The sequence below is a fragment of the Cajanus cajan genome, chromosome 5, assembly GCF_000230855.2.
Source record: "Cajanus cajan strain Asha chromosome 5, NIPB_CcT2T_4, whole genome shotgun sequence".
In the NCBI taxonomy this organism is placed as follows: Eukaryota; Viridiplantae; Streptophyta; class Magnoliopsida; order Fabales; family Fabaceae; genus Cajanus; species Cajanus cajan.
The window spans coordinates 3282598-3305591 of NC_138521.1; the positions used below are offsets into that span (position 1 = coordinate 3282598).

General features: G+C 26.1%; 2 protein-coding genes across 2 annotated transcripts; both read left to right on the forward strand.

Annotated features, from left to right (window-relative positions):
• The first annotated feature begins 2826 nt into the window (after positions 1-2826).
• LOC109809640 (uncharacterized) lies at positions 2827-4118 on the forward strand. The gene has a single exon (XM_020373005.3). It carries the CDS (start codon positions 2983-2985, stop codon positions 3550-3552), a length of 570 nt encoding a protein of 189 aa, XP_020228594.1. The 5' UTR covers positions 2827-2982; the 3' UTR covers positions 3553-4118.
• Positions 4119-10236: 6118 nt separating this feature from the next.
• On the forward strand, positions 10237-11174 carry LOC109809853 (uncharacterized). Its single transcript, XM_020373258.3, has one exon. The coding sequence runs from the start codon at positions 10376-10378 to the stop codon at positions 10943-10945; it is 570 nt and encodes a 189-aa protein (XP_020228847.1). The 5' UTR covers positions 10237-10375; the 3' UTR covers positions 10946-11174.
• The last annotated feature ends 11820 nt before the right edge of the window (positions 11175-22994 follow it).

Here is a 22994-nt window from a genome sequence, read left to right on the forward strand (position 1 = left end):
GATCAATTTTTTCATGTCTAAAATATATTACCTAATTTGAATTTTTAAATAAAAGAAATAAAATAATATTGACTTAAATTTAATGTCCTTATCTTCTAATTATTTTTATAAATATAACTTATTTTTCAAAAAAAAAAAAAGCTGCTCTTTTCTGTTTCCCTCTGAAACTTAATTCCCAAACACACCTTAATGAGATGACTGGCTTAATGTAAAATTATTCATCTACTCATAAGTTTAAGGTATAATAATAATAATGATGACATGATCATCATGAACAATGTGTGGATGGATGATTCTCTTCGTCACATGTATCAAATTAGACTAAGGCATAATGTCATTCACATATTCATTTCTTTAGCACTGCCAGATGTTTCTGCAACATTTACAAACCCGTATGAGAGAAGCTTCAACTTTAATTTTATTAATTAGTATCTTTCACGCACCTATAACTTGAACTACTTTCCTTGTACCTTTTTTATGGTTCAGTCCTCGTGAAATGAAAGTTCATGTATTTTGAGGAAGAAAGCTCTCGCCTCGCCTCTCGTATATCTATCTAGTCTGTTCCTATCCTTCTTTTTGGTGTAAATAACTACCACTAAAGAAGAAAGCCGAAGCCAAGTATATACATATGGTTTCACTATGCTAGCATGTGAATACCCCACAACTTGTATTGGTATTGGACCACATCTCATCAATTTCGAAAAGGAAGAACTTTTTAGAAACCGAAAGAAACTCATTCACTGCATCAACTATGAATATACTCATACCTAATTATCATTCTAACCAAAAAAGGATGTATCTCAATAATATTTCTGTGTACGTAGCTTGTCACATTCAAATTAAACCTAACATGAACATTACGATTTTGCTCTGGTTAATGCATGTCAAACTTAATTTTAAGATCCATTGTCTCAAACCAATTTCATGACATCAATAAAGTATTCAATTTTTCTTTGTACTTTTTACCTAACGAATGACCAATAAATAAATAAATAAATATATATATATATATATATATATATATATATATATATATATATATCATTTTATATCTTTATTTTACTCCCTCACGTGTTACATATCACACCTTTTTTATAATAAAAGGAGGAAAGATAAACATGAGTTTAAATATGTTTTTAATCTCTTAATTTTAGAGTAAATATATTTATTTTTGTTCTTTAAATTTTAAATTAATTTTTGTTTTTATAATTTGAAAAAAAAACTTATTTTAATCCCTCAAACCACTAGTAATATAACTGATAATGATTAATTAAGATAATTATGTCACATCAACGAAATCCAATAGTATAATTGATAGTGATAAATTTAGATAATTCTATAATATTAATTAAATTTAATATAATATTTTTACTAATAAGAACAGTAATAGGTGAAATTTGTGTGAAAATATTTGACAAATTCATTGACAATATTTTAGCAGAAGAACTAAAATAAGATCATTTTCAAATTATAGGACTAACAAAATTAATTTAAAATTTAAGAGATAAAAACAAATTTATATCATATTTAAGAAATTAAAATCATATTTAGAATAATATTGTGTTTGACAAAGAGGAAAGAAATGAAAGGAAAAGAAGAGAAAAGAAAAGAAGTACGGGGAAGTGTAGGAAAATAGAGTAAAAATAGTTTGATAAGAGGGAAATAGAATGAAAGTTAATTATTTTTGTTATTATTTTTATTTATTTAGTTATTATTTTACTTTATCATATATATATATATATATAATTAATCATTTTATTTTAAATACAATAAATACAAATTATATTCATTATTTATTATTAATAATATTTTTATTTATTTATTATTATTATTATTTATTTTCACCAACTTTCCTACACTTTCTCTCATTTTAGAGAAGCTTTTTGGTGTAAATTCCACCATAATATTTTTACTTTTTCTCAATTTTCTTTTACCAAATAACACTCATTTTTCAATTTTCACTATTTTACACAATTCTTTTTTCTTCTCTACTCATTTCCCAAAACGTACTCTAAAATTAGGAATGAGATGGGAAGTCAGAAACAAACATAGAGACAAGTATATATAGGGAAAAGTGAGATGTGAGATAAAGTGTACGATAATATCAATGCTCATGCGTAAAAATTGCAATTTTTGAACTTTTTTTGTACACAATTTCTTATATATATATATATACGAGTAGGTGAAATTAAACATATTTTTTTAATAATATTTTTATATAGATATTTCACTTTAGTTAATTAATCTTGCCAACATTGCCTTGGCCAAATTAATTAAATTATAAAAGTTTTAGTGTTTGTTTGTTTTAAATGTATGTATAGAATTGATTTTAAATTGTTAAAAATGATTAGCTAGGATGCATGACTAAATTAATACCATACAGAAAGTTACACATAAATTGAAAAGAGTGTTTTATGTATTAAATCAAACATGATATCTCTTCCACCCAAAATGGGGTGGAGGTAAATTAGTTTCCTATCTCTTTCTAAAGAAAGCATGCATTGCGCTGCATGCAGCATGTGTCTTAACCTCCTTTTTGGACACAACGTTAACACAACTACCAAGCACGGAACTGCACTTGTAAGTGAAATGAGTATATAGATAACAACAAAAGAAGCTAACACACAAATCTTTCAGATTAGATGCACATTTATTTCAAACTTCTAAAAGCTACACAACCCCTTGCTTTCTCATTAAACCTTTCGTGAAAAATCTAGCAAGTTCACGACCATGGATACCGACCCTCCAGTTTCTAAGATCCACCCAACTTCACACTCCTTAGATTCACCCAACCAAGCTGAACCAGTATAAATACGATTACCTCTTCCTTCTTCTGCCATATTAATTAGACACTGTTCAAGTACTCTCTCCATATAGTGTATCATTGTTTCCAACACAAACAACTCTCTTAAACTCAGAGCCAAACCCTATTTTGCAGCAATCAAGTTCTACTACTCTCTCTCACACACACACATACATATTATGGCACCTCATGGTGAGTCTTTGTCAAGCTCTTTCTCTAGGAACAACAACATATCAAAGCCTCCGAAGCTCTCATCCGACAACCTTCAAAGAACTATTTCTGACATCTCCTTTGAATTGGCAAAAGAAGAGATCGATGATTTGAAGCTGCCAGCGATATCTGAGGTGGAGAATGCCAAGTGTGAGTGCTGTGGCATGTGTGAGGAGTGCACGCCCGAGTACATAGAGCGCGTGCGTGACAAGTTCAACGGGAAGTGGGTGTGCGGGTTGTGTGCTGAGGCTGTGAAGGAAGAGTTGGAGAAAAATGGAGGGAAGAAAGATGAGGCCTTGGGTGCACACATGAGTGCGTGTGTTAGGTTCAACAAATATGGAAGGGCTTTCCCTGTTCTGTTTCAGGCTCAAGCCATGAAAGAGATGCTGAAAAAGAACACCATAGATGGAAGAATAAGGGCTAAGTCCATTAGCCCTAGGGACAAAGTTGCAGGGCCAAAGAAAGGAGGGATTGCTCGTAGCTCCAGTTGCATTCCAGCTATCACAAGAGAGATCAATGATATCAAAATCGCCAATTGATCAATCATGTATTAGCAATTTTTGTTTTTATATATATATATATATATATAACTAGAAAATATAACTCTCCCTTACTATGTCACTTTTTAGGAATAAAGTAGTACCTTCCATCTGACTTCATGTCCAAATTGAAAATTCAACACCCATGCTAACAGCTTTCGGTTGAACTAGTGTAATTAAGGGGACATGATCTTTAATTAGGTGTTTTGTTTATTTTTATTGGCTGACTACTCTAGCTATAGCTAGGACTTCCATTGAATCTGTAAGTATTAATGAAGAACCCCACGCACATCTTGTTGATCTGGTTGGTGATGCTTCCATTGCTGTCTTTCGGGATAAAATATGGCCTTATGTCGAAGAAGACCGAAGTTGACTTCTGAGGTTTTTTTGGTTTAGTACCTTTCACACCTTATAGGGTGGTTTCTTCTGAGATATTGTTTGTGTTTCCTTACTAGAGAGGGTTCTTTGTTTTTTGTTCAGTGGTTTCTCTGTTTATTTTGTAATTTTGTGAGATGTATTCTACGTATTACCAATCATATGAAGTGGAATAAATTAATTACCAAACACGAGGAGTCTCTACTCTCTAGTCTCTACTATATTTTTATTTGTGTTGTACATATATATATATCATTAACATCTCTATTGCTTAGTAGTTAGTAGGAAGATAAAACAAAATCAGAGGTAACAGCTAGCGTTAAATGATTATAGTAAATTTAAAAGAATGATTAATATTAAAAACTATAAATGAATTTCATTCTCTAAATTATTTTTGCAGTTACATATGAGAACGATAATCGTCATTGTAAGCGCGTTTGGAGAGCTGTCCTAAAATCCTACAGCGCCGCCCTGATTGGCGGCGGACACGGCCGCACGCCGGAAATGATGGGCAGTAATTAGAGTGTACAACCCACCGTTGTTGTTGGTATGAGATAACGCCACCCATTGTGATTGCCATGGAAATTATTGGAATGTTAACATGGGGTGAGATAAGGTGGGTAGATTTTGCCAAAGATAAATAAGAGAAAATAGCTAAATATATTTTTTTTTTTTATATTTAAAATACAAATAAAAATTATAAAATGAGATATAAGAAGTTCAGGTAAAAAAAAAAAAAAAAAGTTCAGACCCTACATGCATGGACACAACGTTAAAATCAATAATAAATCTTAAGTAAATTCAAATTAAATTTGCCTAAAAATTAAGTTCAACTACAACTTATGAATCACAAATCACAAGTTCATCCCAGGTCGCAACCAATTACATCGTTGTTACTGTATTTGTTATTTCAAGTCAGTTCATATCAATTTTAGGTTAAATATATGATTTAGTCAATTTAATAGAGAGAAAGGAAGAAAGATATAGAAAAATGAAAAGTGTTGATAGAAAAATATAAATTGTTCAAAAACCATTGCTCTTAATATTTCTCTTCATCCATATGCAGTGCTCTAAATCTCATATTTCTAACAGCACGAATTAATGTACATCTCAAATCAAGATGAATTGGAGTGGATAAAAAAAGGAGAGAAAAGATAATTAAAAACATGGTAAGTGATGTAACAAAAGGGAGAGACTGAGGAAGAAAAAAATTGAGGAGGATGAAAAATTAGATTAAGGGCTATTCTTTCTTTGCATATTTTACTTTAAAATGTTTGTGTGCTTTTTACTATTGTCGATAGATATATGTATTTAATTGGTATCTTATTTATTAAGTCATTTAATATTATTTATTTATTAATATTGTAATTAATTAATGACTTATTAATAACTTTTTTTAATTTTTATCTTTTTTTTATTCAAATGTTTGTTTTCCTTTATTTTTTTTATCTAAATAATTTTTTACAGTAGAATTTTTTTAAAATAACTAGTTATTTTTAATTTTTAAAATATTCATAAAGTAGAAATAACTAAAGTTATTTCAATTTCATAAATTTTAATTGAAAAACATAAAATAAATATATAAATATATATTAATAGCGTACATTTACATGTATACGTATAAATTTCTTTTTTATTTTTTTATAATATTACATTTTACTATTTTTTCATACCTTACGTTATATTATTTTAAATTATTAATACATTATCATTGCAGTAATATATATTTTTTTATTTTTTCAATTTATAGTATTGATATATACTATTTGCTTTTTTATTTGAATTATATTGTCATATTTCTTTTAAATGATTTTTTTTCAAAAAAAAGAGATATTAATCGAAATAAATTTTTAGAAATTATTTCAATTTCATACTATTTAACTAAATTATATATATATATATATATATATATTAATAATTAGACTCGGTACCTTATATAAATGTGTATAAATATTTTTATTGTCTAGTAGTTTTAGTTTTTATAAATTTTTTAATTATCTTTATTATTATAATCAAAATTTATTAACATATATTACTTTTTAATACGTTTATTTCAGAATATTATATTATATTATATAAATTATTAATATATTATATAAAAAATATTTTTATTTTTTAAAATTACAATACCAATATACTATTAGTTTATTTATTTTTAGCTACTAATGTTTATATTTGTCATTGAAGTTAATTTTTTTTCTTTAAATTAAATTTAAAATTATAATATATTATTATTTTCTTAAAAACATTAATCAAAATTTTATTATAATTTTAAAGGTATTTAGATTGTTTTAAATATTTATTATAGTATTAATTTACTATTATTACTAAGTGATATTATCAATTTTCTATCATAGCTAATTTGAGTTTTAAGGTTAATTTAATTTTAATTTGAAATTAATTTTTAAAAATTTAATTTTCACATGATATATAAAATTTAATGTATTTTGATTAAATAATTTATTTTATATGTTATCAATTGAAAATATCTTAATAGATTTTGACATCTTGATTTAAGTAATGTTTTTTTACATCTTTTTTGTTTTTTTTTTATCAATTTATAATATCTAACATGTTTAAGTTATATTTTAAATTTTCTTTACAATATTTTTTTATTATTCTAGAAACAAATTATTATAATGCGTGAATTTTTTAATTATTTATTTTACTTTATAATATTTTCTATTATTTTAGATGTTTTAAGAAAAATAGTTATTTCTTAATTATAATAAATTAATATTATAATTAATGTTTAAGATATGATAAATATTATTAAAGTAATAATTAATTTTTATAAGAATATAGTTATATAAATTATAATTTTCATCCAAATAAAAATTATTAATAATTTATAAAAATTAAAAAATTAAGATTAAAGCAATCCTACACTTTCAAGAAAAACCTATTATGATGTTGACACTTAACGGTTCAACTATAAGTAATGGAAAAACATATATATTCCTACCTAAGATGAATATAAAATAGTTCTTGGATATACAAGTAATAGTATATATACATGTACAATAGTTTGTACTAATAACTGAAATACTATACAAGTATATATATATATATATATATATATATATATATATATATATATATATATATATATATATATATATATATATATATATATATATGTAGATAAAGTAATTTAAAAGTTGCAATATATAAATTTAGGTTGTCGGCCAACTAACATCTACCAACTAGCATGCTAGTTACTCTAAAGTAGCCTAAAGATAAGAATTGTCATCATCAACATGACCTCAAAATAACTTTATCAATAATAGTTTATCTTTATTTTACTCTTATACCAAGTATGATAATCATAGCTCAAATCACATAAAAATATGTAAAAGTAAGTTAGTATTCAAAAAAATCAACATGAACAATATAGAAGTAAAACCTACTATACTATCAACATAGGCAACTCAACTTATTTCAACACATTACAATATATATTGCAACTTGAGCAACACAATAATACAACTCATCATAATTCAACATAACATGTAAACAACATAGATATCAACACATCACATGCACAATTTATCATTCACTTTGCACAACATCTCAACATGGCATATGCATAATACAACTCAACCACATATGTACAACAAATCAACTTCATAGTTGTCACGCATTTCAACTAGATGAGTAGTATAAGTAGTAACCCTACCAAACTAACAACTTGATCTTTTCAATCTAGTTAGATCAAACAACCAAATTGGATAATAATCCATAATAACATGGTTTCTCGAATTTTGTCACTTAAATTATGAAGTCTAGTATTTCTGTCAAGGTAGAACAACTTAGGAGTGAGCCTACCACAACATTAGCTAATACAATTGAGCCACCTATAAGATTAATTTGTCGACTACCCTCCAAATGTTCTGTCTTTCTAGTACTTAGTTAGGAATTTTGACCTCCTATCTTATACCTTACTGTGTTTTGATTGCTTTATGCTTGTATGTCTCGACTTTTTCCACATACGAATCAATAGTGGTCACTTATAGTCGATATGTCTCAACTTGGACCACATACTGCATCAGCTAAGGTCTTAAAGGAGACTTAACTACTAACATCAAGGGTCAACTTTTCAAGAAAAAATTTCAACAAGTTGGACTCTCGAAGCTCCACAACACAATATCTTCACAATGGGGTATGCAACTTTAAAAACAATCTCTCCTTTAGCTAGGTCAATCAAAATAATACAATTTCAATGGCGAATCATTCTTAACTCAACTACCATAGTTTTTCAACATACTTGTCAACTCACAATAACTTTCAACCATTTCATCATCTATATACATAATACTAGATCATTGCATAAAGATTCAACATCATACATCAATATATATATATATATATATATATATATATATATATATATATATATATATATATAACACAATTTTAATCATCATACAATATGTAAAGGATTCCACTAACATATACATATATTCAACTCTTAACAAGAAGTTCAACATACATTCATAAGGTAATCCACACCCGACGCCATTTTCCCCTTACCTGACGTGAAATGAGATAGAGATCCCTATTTCTCCCATGCCTAACATGGTAATTTCCACACGTGGCCCCATTTCAGACAAAGACGATTCTCTTTCCTCACGTCCAGTGTCACTACATTGGTGCTTGATGTCATTTAGATTGAGTTTTGTCTTGATCATGTTGGGTCCCACACAACTTGGGGTTTGGTGTCACTAGGTTAGAGACAATTCTCTTACCTTACGTCCAACGTGACCAAGTCATAGGTTATTTTCCATCCTCAAGCTCGACACCACCAATCTTGCCCTTAGAGGGGGCAAGACAGAGAAACCTTGATTTGAGTCACGTTCGACACATAGAAAACCCACGAATTTGCTCTATCCTACTTGAAACTCATATAATACCAACATGTAATACATGAAAACACATCTATGCATCAACACCAACTCATAAATGTCACAAAATTCAACATGCAACCATTCAATAGTTTCAATTTATCAACTTTTCCTCACGTGTTTCATAAGCCACAAACACCAAGTTCAACATTCAATTTAAACGAATCAACTAGCCAACAAAGCCACAAATTGATAAAATTCAAGCACATATATCATATAGGTTCACAATTCAAAAAGTTTTGAAATCTAGCTTCCCTTACCTCTAAGTCCTTAAGAATTAGAGGAGAAGGAAGAAGATAATGATTTCTAAGCTAGTCCTGAACCAACCTTGATTCACAACTTCTAGAGCCTCAAATCACCTCTCAACCACCAAAAATCACTCTCCTATACTCAACTACACATCTCCGACGAACTTGAGAAGGTTAGGAAAAAAATGGAAGAAAGTTAGGTCCAAAGTTCTTCTCTCCAAACTTTATGAAGAAATAAACTTATGAAATTTACTTATAAAAAAAGACCTTTATGTCCTTCCTTACAGGTCAATTTTGATCTCTGCTTAGAGACACCTCTAAATAATTAAAAACTCATAAATAATCTATAATTTTTTAGTTTCTCAACAATTTTAACAACAAATTTACCACAACATATATTTTCTCTAAATCAACAATAATAACTAAAATTGTACAGTGTTACAATGACTACAATGATAATATATTAATAATAGTAATAAAATAAAAATCTAATAGTAGATTAATCCCATAAGTTAAAAAAATAATATTAAACTATTAAAATGTTAATATCTTGATAATCTAAACAATAGAAAATAAATATAATAAAAATAAAATTCTAAAAAATAGATGTATCTATACTCATGTATATACAAATACCAAGTTTAGATGTTAATATATTTATTAATTCTATGTTGTTTAATTAAAATGAAAAAATTAAAATAATTTTAGAAATTTGGATTTTGATTAAAATTTTAAAAATAAAAAAGGAATAGTTATTTAAAAATAGTTACTTGTAAAAAAGTTATTTATTTTTTATTGATTAAAAAGAGAAAAATAACATTAAATAAATAAAAAATAAAAAGAAAAATTAATGATATTAAATGAGATATGAATTAAATAAAATCATTAATAATAGAAAGAATAATATGTTTTTAAATATAACATGCAGGGCCTTAGATATTAATGATAATAATTTTTGTAGTTTGAAACTAGGTGAGAGCTCCTTTTGGTTTAGAAACTGTGACGTGACTCGTGAGGTTAGGCTAAGTAGCTTAAGGCAGCCCCCACCAATAAAGATGGGTAGTGGGTTGAAGAAACCACAACAAAAAGAAAAAACCAAATAATATTAAATATTAAAATATCTATGCCTATGGTAGGTTTCTTCAACTTCAAGTGCAAAAGCAAAAGCTCCAGATTTTTCTTCACCTCCTTTTCCCCACACACAATATATATATGCCCCCCCTTCCCCTCTTCCTCTTCAACCCATGACAAAAAAAACTCTCTCTCCCTCAAAAATTAATTCCAAATAAAAAAGAAATGGAAAGCAACACAGGAGTAATAGCAAAGAGAGTGTGGCACATGATACGTGTAGCCTTCTTCATGCTGAGAAAAGGCATAACAAAGGGCAAGCTAATGATGCACCTCAACGTCATCCTCAAACGCCGCAGCAAGCTCGCCGGCAAAGCCATCGCCAACCTCATGTTCCACCACCACCACGCCGCCTCCGACACCCGCCTCCAATTCTCCGCCGCCAGGGAGTACGAGTTCAGCTGCACCAACACTCCCAACAACTTGTTCACCAAACGCCACCGCCACAACCCCTTCTTCACCTGCGCCCACGCGCCTCCCACCCTTGACGACGACGCCGCCACCGCTAACGCCATCAAGAGCGTGTTGGAGATGCTCAACAACGAGGCCGCCGTGGAAGCCTCGCCAGCAGCGGCTCTTCCTGGGTTGGGACGAAGCCCTTTGGTGGTGAGGCAGCTGAGGGTGACTGACTCTCCCTTCCCTCTTGCTAACTCCGAGGATGACAGGGACCACCAAGTGGATAAGGCTGCTGAAGAGTTCATAAGGAGGTTCTATAAAAACTTGAAGAACCAAACTTAATTCTCTCTCTTATTACTTTGTTAACAAAACAATCTTCATTTTCATTATTGACGTACGTCGTTAACGTTATGCTTGTAAGCAGTTTTGGATGTATTATTTTTATCATAATGTGTATGTCTTATTGATCGAGAGGATGCATGTTTATTAGTTGCATTCAGGAATTTTGTATCTTTTGTTTTTTTGCTTATATATCAACAATAAAAATCAAGTTAACCAGTCTACGTACTTACCTCCACGTCTCTCTTTCTCTTCGATTTTATTTTCCTTTTATTTATGTGTCCAAGTTTTTGATGGACCGGAAGGTATATGCATTAACACCTACCTACATGGGGCTCTTTCTGGTTTGAAGATTTGGAAATGACTCTAACAACATCAAGAATCGAAAGAACAAAGTTTGGAATTAATTGAAATTCTATATACTATCTATTACATATATGATAGTATTTCAAAAGAAATTTCATGTTATTTAGAATCAGTAAAACGTAAGTGTTTATATACTAAACTATATTTTACACTTTTAAAGAAGTAAGTATAAGGTGATGGACTCACATCTATAAGAATGAGTCTTGTGAATTTGTTAAGTAAATCCTCTAATTTACCCCCTATTTATACAAAATCTAAAGGAAAGGGAATATTGAATCTTTGCATTTGGAAATGCTTGTATAGCATAAGAAAATAAGAGTTGAATCTTAAGGAAGGGAGATACTCCCTTACAAATAAGGATTAATTTTAAAGAAGGATACTTGTGAAGAAGAAAAAAAGTATAATATAAGAAAATAATCCATATAGATACCTGATATCTAGATAATACTTAAAAATTAAAAAATTGGAAATATAATATTGGTGATAAAACTAAATAAGAAATAAATAAATGGTGTAATAATAGGTTTTGATTGAGTACGTGATACATTTTCTTTTATTTTGTCACAGATACTTTTAATTTATTAGATCAAACACTAATCTCATTTATGATATTATATTATGATTGATCTAATTTTTTTTGAACAATGTATGTAATTCAAACTAGTGTTCATATATCATCACTCAAAAAAACATCCCATAGCTTGCAAAATTGTCTATAATCAAGTTTTTTTTATTAAGAAACTATTATTCATAAATTCTCCTTGGATCTTTGTTTTGTATTTTCTCTTTTTCTTTTTGACTTTTCATTAATTATGTATGTTCAATCAGTTAATATAATTTATTATTTTCAAAATTTAATGGTCTTAGCTAGTGTAAATGTTTTTATATTAACATTATATATATAAAAATCTCTATTAATATAGTTTTTAAAATAAATTTATAAAAGTTAACAAATTTATCAATAAATGATCATTTGTGACAGTGTTTTACATTGTCAGTAAGTAGCTTTTTTTCTCTCTTATTTTAGTAAAATTAATTGTACATGTGTCTGTCGTGTATATATAGCAGACTCCAAATTATAATGACCTCAGTTGGTGAGAAATTATTGTAGTACGTGTTTGTCCCAAAATGAGGACTAGAGTGAGATTTGGACCCAAGGCTGATTCGGTTTAAAGTTAAAATGGCTTTAACAGCGAGACCACCACTACACTACATTGTCTTCATATGCTTCCACTAATGTCAAAGTGAACACCATATAGCTGGCTCCCTTTCACAACTTTTCCTCTCTCTTTTGCTTTTACTTTTGTTTTTCTGCATTTAACCACTTTTTAAGTTTCATATGCTTTCAGCGCCTCCATGGGAAGAACCAAGACCCACCAACATATATTGCCCTTGTTCATAATTTATTATTTCCATCTTTTCATTTGCACCTATATGTACCAGTACGATACAAATCATGTGGTTGTAACTTGTAATATAAAAAGGATTGAAATCAATATTTTGATTTTGTAGTGATTATATTGTTTAAGCCGTAGTAGTTAGAAAGATGGATTCACAACCATTTACCAACTGGATGAGATATTTGGTTGAGTTTAATTTGGGCTGCACTGCACCTGTATATATAATTAATACGGCTATTCAAACAAATTACGTAAATATGTCAGTAGGGTCAGCTATTAAATTAATTAAATATCTTTCCAATTAGAGAAATCACATGAAAAATAATTATTATTTTTGTCCCGTTTCAAATTGGTATTGTCATGAGAAATAAACTTTTAGAGCCAAAAGTTGCAGACGTAATCATTGTTGTGTTTTACTACATGCATTCTGACAATTATCTATAGACCTCGTCATATTTTGAGGAATAATAGTTCCCACGGAGTACTGAAATATGATTAATTGATCATTAGTAAGAAAGTACATAGTAGGATTAGAATTATTAGTTACTATCAATTGAAAAAAAGCAGTGTCAAATTAATATTAAATTCAGTTAATTAATTAAAGAATTACCTGTCATGCATTGCTAAATTTAAATGTTGATTAATCTCAGTAAATAGTAACTATATATGAAAGCAAGATGGATACCTAGAATGTTTTTTATTAGGGGTAAAGATGGAACATTATTCGAAACTAGGAAGTTATTTGTTCCAACTTTATTCACTACGAAAGCTGGCAACAAGGATAGTCTCACAAAACCTATTCACTACGTAGCAATGTTTAGCTCAAAAGTTGGTAAAACTGTCAAATAGTAATTGGTTTTTACTCTAAAAGTTTTTTTTTAAAAATAAAATAAGCACTTTTTTTATTTTTTTATTTTTTAATGTGTTTGTTTAAATTTATTATTATTTTTTAAATAAGTAAATTTCTACTTTTTTAAAAAGCAACCCTTATGTGATTTTCAAAGAATTATTATAAAAAAAACACTTATTTTTAAATTTAAACAAACAAAACTAATATCATTCATACACTCATTCTTTTATACCATTTTTAATTATACTTATTAAATTCGTGAAAAATACCAAAAAAGTTTTTTTTCTCTCTCTTCTTTCGTGTAAAAAGTAAGTGAAAAAGCTAAATAATAAATAAAAAATGTGTCATTTTCGGAAACATGCGTGTCGCTTTCAGAACGATTACCTTTGACTTTTCTTATTTCACAATTTCACAACAATCGTCTCACATTATAATTAGGCTACCAAATCATTTGTATTTGCATGACATTTTGATTTATAGCTTTATAAAGTTGTGCACTTCAGCTTTTAAAACAAACAAACAAACAAGCTATTTGTGTGTTACGATTGTTCATATTATTGAAAAATAAAATCTGGCAACTTGTCCGACAAAACTTTTCTAAACTAAAATTTAATATATATTTTTTATATAAATGCCAAATTAATTGTCACATGACTCAACTTGGGTTCTTAATTTTAGTAGGTCTCATTTTATTTTCCCCTTTCATAAAAACTTTCATTTTAACTTATAAATTGTTTTTCTTTAATGAGTAACATTTGTTATAATTTTTTATATAGATAATTTTTATATAAACTTTATAAGATTTTATTTCAATGACATGTTTAAGCTATTTAACATTAAGAACTAACATAAACAATTACGAAAAAAATTAATAGATATTTTATATTATAATATAATTATAAAAAAAAACAAAAGTATGAAAGGATTAATATTATTAATAACCATGTAGTTATAGTTTAATGAGGTCTAAAGGGATTGAATATATTTAGTGGGCGCTTGACTTTGTTGTTTCAAACGTGATTACTAACTTTATTAGCATGAGAAGACATTTAAAGTTTTTGCATGGAGTTGACTGTGACTAATATTCCACATGACGAAAACCGAAGCACCCCACACACCTTACTTCTTTAAAGTTTTATCGCACGCAGACATGCTTTATACCTTTCTTAAAGCTCATTCAATTATTTTCTTCTCCTCTTCGTGCTCAATTTTTCCTTCTATTCTTTTCTATTAATTCAAACTTCGTTTCTAATTAGTAATAGCTAGGCTTCATCCTCAATAAATTATGTTAGACAGTTAGCATAACATAATGATCGGTCATTTAATGTTCTAGATCGAGGATATATATATATATAAAAGGGAGTTATAATTATATCGGTGTAACTTTTACTAAGTATTACACCGCTCAATAACTTTATATTAAATGTGAATTTTGTAAATTTAACCGTTAGATTGAAAGTTTATATCTTTAATTAGATCATATACACAAAATTTTATATTAATCCAAGATGATTTGATACTTCATTTTTATAAAACAAAATTTACGTAATATATTCATTTCAAAATATACTAAAATATAAATAATTTGATTACCTTCAAGTTGTTGTTCAATTTTAACCAAATTTGATATTCAATCCTTGACCTCCTAGTATTAGACTCAGTTCAACACATTTTTCAATGCTGTACTCCAATTCCTACCACTTATTATGCAAACTACTCTTCAACAACAACAACATCAACATCAACAACCAAACAGACACCAACAAGACCAACAACAAGATAATCGGCAACCAAGAGAGGATGAACAAGATAATGATCAACATCAACAACATTCACCCGGATATTCAGATTATTAGACATTATGTTATAACTCTACTGATCATACTATTTTTTTTTTTAATTTGAACCCTAAACTTTATTTGTTATGTATGACACTTTATTTTATATGAATGATTAAACTTGTTTTGATTTACATAATTATGATTGATTTAATATCTTTAAACAAGATTATTATTTAATACAATTTTGATTTTTTTTAAAAAAAATATTATCAACAATCACTACAAGAAAAATGATAAATTGCGACGGACAAATTGCGACGGTTATCTAGAAACCGTCGCCGCTTTGATATTGCGACCCTTCATACGATAGTTTTTCAAAACCGTCGCAAAATTGTTCAACATTGCGACGGTTTATCGTAAATCGTCGCAAAATTTGTTTAATATTGCAACGGTTTATCATAAACTGTCGCAAAATTTGTTTAACATTGCGACGGTTTATGATAAACCTCCGCGACGGTTTATGATAAACCGTCGCAAGTTTAACATTGTGACAGTTAATCATAAACCGTCGCAAATTTAACATTGTGACAGTTAGTCATAAACCGTCGCAAAATTTTCAGCATTTTTTTTTATTAGATTTTAATTTTTTTTTTTGAAGTATTATGTATATTATCTTAATGAACTTATATTTTATTAACAATTTTATATATACTTTCTTTAACATGAGGTACACGATTTTTTTTTCTTTATATAATTTCAAAATCGTGACTATAATATAAATTTATCTTTCAACAAACTTATAAATTTATCTTGTATGTAAGATGTGTTAGAGTATATAAATAAGTATAATTATCATTTTATAACTTAATTTTTGAGTTATCACATCACATATTATTGAATAATTTACAATGTTAAATTTTATAAATTTTATTTTAAATGTCCATCTTTTTAACACTATTAAAAATATAAAAATAAATATGTTAAATTTTATAAAAATCCAGTTTAATTTATTTATGATATAAATATGTTTTTAATATCTAATATATATTTTTAGATGATAATTTATTTTAAAATATATCTTATAATAACAATTCTAAATGGAACATAAATCTTCTGATTTTTCTTATTTTGATTTTTTTAATCAATATATACAATTTTACTATTTTGATTTTTTCAATCAACGTATACAATAAATAAAAAACACAAAAGATAAACATGCATGGTAAAAATTTTATTTTATCAAAAAACTTTTTATTTTAATATATTACATAATATATGTGAATATTAAGACATATATATATATATACATATATATTATAATTAAAAAAATTTAAAAATTAATTCATTATTAAGAAATTTTTTTTATTACATGAGAATTAATTTCTTTCAAAAATTTGACAGATATAAAATAAATAAACGTTTTTTCTGAATCTATATTTTTATTTTATTAGAATATAATTTTTATTTTTTAAAATATATTATTTTTTTAGATAAAAAATTATTTATATGTCAAATAGTAGTGGGGCAAGTGCCCACTATTCCAAACGTACATTCGTCCCTGTATAATTATACCAATGTAACTTTTATTAAGTATTATGTTGCTCAATAACTTTATATTAAATGTGTATTTTGTAAATCCAACCGTTAAATTGAAAGTTCATATCACTTTATAAGTGTATATCAAATTTTGTTAAAATTGAACAACAACTGGAAGGTAATCAAATTGTTTATATTTTAATGTATTTTGAAATGAATATATTACATCAATTTTGTTTTATAAAAATGAAGTATCAAATCATCTTGGGTTAATATAAAGTTTTGTATATATAATCTATGAGAGATATGAACTTTCAATCTAACAGTTGGATTTACCAAATTCACATTTAATATAAAATTCTTGAGCAGTGTAATACTTAATTAGTAAAAGTCACATTTAATATATATATATATATGAGGGGGTTTATAATTACATCAGTGTAAATTTTACTAAATATTACACCACTCAATAACTTTATATTAAATGTGAATTTTGTAAATTTAACCGTTAAATTGAAAATCTTTTACTATTAAATCATATATACAAAATGTTATATTAATCGAAGATGATTTCTTATAAAAATTAAATTAAATCTGTCAGAAAATTTATATTTTCGATGAGAAATTTTTTGTAGGAAAAGCTATATTATTGATGGAATATTTTAGAAAAATTTATATTTGTCGAAAATGTAAGAACTGGTTTTAAATTTGATATGAAAATATTATGATATAATTAGATAAGATTTTAAGTTAGTATTTTATTAATATTTGATAATTAAAAAATAAAACAAGGATAAATACATTTTTTGAATTTTATATGTTTGATTTAAGATAACTTACAAAATAACTTTTGGTAAAGTTATTCCGCTCAATAAATCATAGTGTGTGTTGAATTTCATCGATCCAATTAATTGTTAATTTAAAAATTATTAAATTTTACTAATAATTAATATAAAAAAATTAATTAGTTTTGGAATAAATTATTTTCTAATTAACAATATAATTGAAACATTAATTATTTTAAATTATTTAACTAAAATTTTATTGCCAATTTACTATATGATCTTAATATTTTTGTATAATTAATATCTAGTTTTAAATTTGATATGAGAATATTATATATAATTAGATAAGATTTTAAGTTAGTATTTTATTAATAGTTGATAATTAGAAAATAAAACAAGGATAAATACATTTTTTTTGAATTTTATATGTTTGATTTTAGGTAAATAAATATATTAAATTAATTAATAATTTATTTAAAATATTAAAATTTAATTTATAAGTATGTAATAAATAAATATTTATAATTTTATAAATTATATTATCATTATAAATTAAAATTTTTAAATAATTTAAATTATAATTTTAAATCGAAATAAGTAGATGTTAATTATAAAAGTAAGTACATATAAATAAAGAATAACTAAATATATTATTATTATTATTATTATTATTATTTGTAATATAAAATTATTATATATTATTATTATAGTACAAATATGAGATTGTATATTTGAGAATGACTTAAATGAATTAATTTTTACAAGTTATACTGACAACATACATATACATTTCGGTAGCTTACTCATCAGAACTTCACAGTTAAGCGTGCTTGACCTGGAGTTGTACAAGGATGGGTGACCTTCTGGGAAGTTTCCCAGAAATTGCACAAGTAAGGATAAAACATGCTAAACAGTGAAATATCGTGAAATAAAATCCTTGAAAGGCCAAATATGAGGATTGTTACATTAATAAATTTATTAAAATAAAAAAAATTATAATTTCCGACGGGTAAAAAAAGGGTTGTAATATTAATTTAGAGGTAGTTGGTGCGACAGTTGATGAAAGGGTCGCAATGTTAATATAGAGGCATTTGGTGCGACAGTTGATGAAACGGTCGCAATTCCAATTTTGCGACGGTTTGTGCAACGGTTCTGATAACCGTCGCAAAATTTCCTGGTGACGGACGATTCTGCGACGGTTCCGTCGCAATGTTGTCTTTGCGGCAGTTCTACCCGTCGCAATGTAGGCCATATAACCGTCGCAAAATCGTCATTTTCTTGTAGTGTACGCACAGAATTACCCACGGATAAATTTATGGGTAAACCCGTGGGAAATTACCCATAGATAAATTCATGGGTAAATCCGTGGGTAATTCTGTTGAAAAGTTATCCACGAATTATAATCCGTCGGTAAATATTTCAGACGAGCAATTTACTGACGGATTGTTGTCCGTCTGTAATCCGTCAAAAATGAAGTGTTACCCACAAATTTTTTGGATTACCCATGAATTTTGGCCGTCTGTAATCTCGAAATTTCTTGTAGTGCTCTCTCCCTCTCCCTTTCTCTCCCCTTCTATTTATCTTTTTCCCTCTCTCTCTCTTCCTCTCTCTCCCCCTCTCATGAGTCCCTCTCCTTCTCTCTCTTTCTCCTTCAACCTCTCTCTTTGTCTCTCTCACTCCCACTCTCCCTCTCTTCCTCTCTTTCTCTCTCCCTCCTTCTCATATCTCTATTTCTCTCTCTTTCTTCTATTTCATTATTTTTTGATCTTGTCAGTTTTAATATATTAAAGTTTGTTGTTTCTACAATTTAATGGTATTTATTAACACTTATTTATTTATTTATTTGAATGAAATAAAATAATATATTTTTATTTTTCTTAATTATTATGAAACATTTTTTTTTGTTTATTTCTTTTGTTGAATTTTATATTTAAATAATTTTAATTATAAGCTTTCAATTTTATAAAATAATTTAATGTCATATTTGTAATAAAATTCAAGTAAAGAAATATATTTAATAAATTTATTCTAATAAAATATATTTTTGTAAAAAATATTTATATATTCAAAAATATAATATTATAATTAAACATGAAAATCTTTAATTATCAAAAAATTTATATAAATATTCTCATAAATCTTTATAAATAATCAAATATATTTTAACTATAAATTTATAAGAATTATGATTCTCAAAATTTATAATTTTCATAATTATCATATCAATGAGTGTCTCCCCTAGGAAATGACTTTATTTGATCTTTCATCTCTATACATAAAGTAGTAATTAAGTTACATGTCCGGGTGGTTTATATGGTATATTGTTACATTATAAGGTAAAGCTCCTTTAGGGGTGAAAGTTTAAGTAATATCTACAAAGTTTTAGTTAATAACTTTATTTTCGTAATTGTAAATAAATAAATAAAAATATGGAAGTGATTTCAAACCTCATTTTAAATATATTTTTCATTTTTTTTATAATTTCTTTTTCAAGTATCGTGTTATTGATACCCAGAACAAAATTCCCTATTTCTATTTGATAAACTTTTCAGCAGGACATAAAAAAAAAATTAAACTTTAACAATACTTAGTTAAATGAATTTAATTATATATTTTTACACAAAAGAGATGGAAATAAAACTAAGTCATCCTAGTGTGAGTTGTACATAAAGTTCTTATTTGAATATTGTTGCTTTTATTATACACAAAAAGAAAACATAAAAAAATGTAATACTCACATATTATAAAAAAAGAAGAGTATAATTTATTGGATAATATTCTTTAATAATATTAAATTAAATTAAATTAATTATATATTTTAACATAAAAATATTATATTCATAATATTTTAGTATGTGCAATGTAAATTTTTTTTATATAAATAAATTTATAATAAATAAATATTTTTGTTTACATATGCATATATTGAATTATAATTAAAATTTGTAATAAATACTGAATTTTGAACATATAAATTATATTTTAGATTTATAATAAATAATTTATATTGTTATTATAAAAAAATTAACTATTGAAACAAAAAGGAAAATAATATTCAAAAAATGAGATGTTAAAAATCAAAATAAATATGAAAATGATATATTATATTGAAATTGATAACAATTTGAAAAATATTGAAGTAAATATAAAAAATATTGCATATTAGGAGAGTGGGATTCACTCCTTGTCTCCTTCACAAAAGAAGTGTATTCAAATAAAAATGATATGTATAAGTGAGAGTGAGACACAAAGCAAATTTTGAAAGATGATTTTTTTTTTCTTTAAATAAGAAAGATATATTATATATTTTTACTTGAAATATGAATCTTGTTATCAATATATTTGACATTTTTATTATAAAAATTAATAGCGAAACCTTTATATATATATATATATATAAATTGGCTAAAAAACTTAAAATTTAACCCTTAATGAACCTGCATATTTATTTGCAGATGAAAATATGATATTGTTTTACTACAAAAATATTTTATTCCGTCGGTACAATGACTGTTTTCTCTACTTTTATTATTACTTCCTTTCTAAACATTGAACCCATCGCCATCACTCATGCACTTGTGTTCTTTTTGGGGAATGTTTTGTCTTTCAATCAAAACAAAAGTGGTACATTTGTTTAAGTTATGTTAACGTATACGCATCGACAAGAATATCCAGAATATTCACAATTAAGAATTCACGATTAAATTTTAAGGGGGTGTATTGGTTTAGGATTTCGTAGGATTTTAAAAGACTTTTTTTGAGTAAAAAAGTCCATTGGTATTCAATCAGGATTTTATGTCACTTAAAAACAATCCAGTGGTATTCAATCTGGATTTTTAGGATTTTTTAAAGAGTCCATTAAAATCCACTGGTATTCATTTGAGATTTTTTACAACTTAAAAACAATCCATTGGTATTCAAAAATTTAAGGATTTTAAAGGATTGTTGTGTGAGAGGGATTTTGAAAAACTTTCTAGTGTTATCTATAAATACCAGATTCATAAAACAATCCCATCCAAACCCATCGGATTTTGAAGGATTGTTTGAAATGATTTTTCAAGTGTTTTAAGAATTTTCAAGTGAGTTTTTCATCTTTTTTTTCTATGTTCCTGTCTTCTCCATTTTTTCTCTACTAATAATACTACATTATTGTTCATTGCTCATATATAATACTATTCTCATACCATTCTCCTATTTTGTGAAACTCTAATATGTAAATGATAGTGTCATTGACTTGTTTTATTTTTCTGTTCGTTCTCTTTAATTGACTTACTTTATTTTATTCTATGTAGTTGAATTTGTTCCTTTATATAACACAAAAAAATACTTGAAATTTTAATTTTTAAGTGGTAATTTTTTTTATGACACACGTTAAGAAAAGAAAAAGGTGAAAGATGAAATTGATATCATAATCTCAACAATATATATATATATATATATATATATATATATATATATATATATATAAGATGAATTTGTTAGGGTTTTTGTGAGTAGAATGAGATAAAAATGGATCTTAGTAGGGGGAAGAAAATTATTTTATTTTATTTACTATGAATTTTTCTTTTATGACTCAACAATTATTTTATTTTTTTTACTATGAATTTTTCTTTTTTATTTTTATATTATGAAATTAAGATTTTTTATATTTTAAAAAAAGAAAATTAACATAAGACATTGCAATATCTAATTTTTTAGGGTTTAGGATTTATGCCTTTATTAACTTATTTTTTAAAAAAGAAAATATTGTTAAAATATTTGTTAGAATAATTTATATTTATAAATATCGTTAAAAATTATCATATATATATATATATATATATATATATATATATATTCTCTATATCTAAATACTTCTGTTTATATAAAAAAAAATTATATATCTAAATATTTTTTCAGTATCGAATATACTAATTTTTTTATATAAAAAATTATCTTATGTTTCTATATTTTCGTTTTTACTTTTTTTTATTTATAATAACTGAGGTATTTGATCCATTTGGATAGCAAAAATATATTCGATCTTGTATGATGGTGTGCTTCTAAAAATAATAATATAATTTTATTGATTTTGTCTATTATCCGTAATTATTTATATAACTATTTTTTAACATATATTGTTTTAGTAATTCAAATGAGAGATTCACAAGGAAATAATAAAGAAAAATGAAAAGAGAAAGAAAACTATGAAGCTTGGATTAAGGATGATTCCGATGAATTGTTACAATTGATAGTGAATGCTATAAAAAGAGGATAGAATATTATAGAGAATTATTATTATTATTTATCTAGACACTATTTTTTTTATTTATTATTTTTATCTTGGACTCTTTT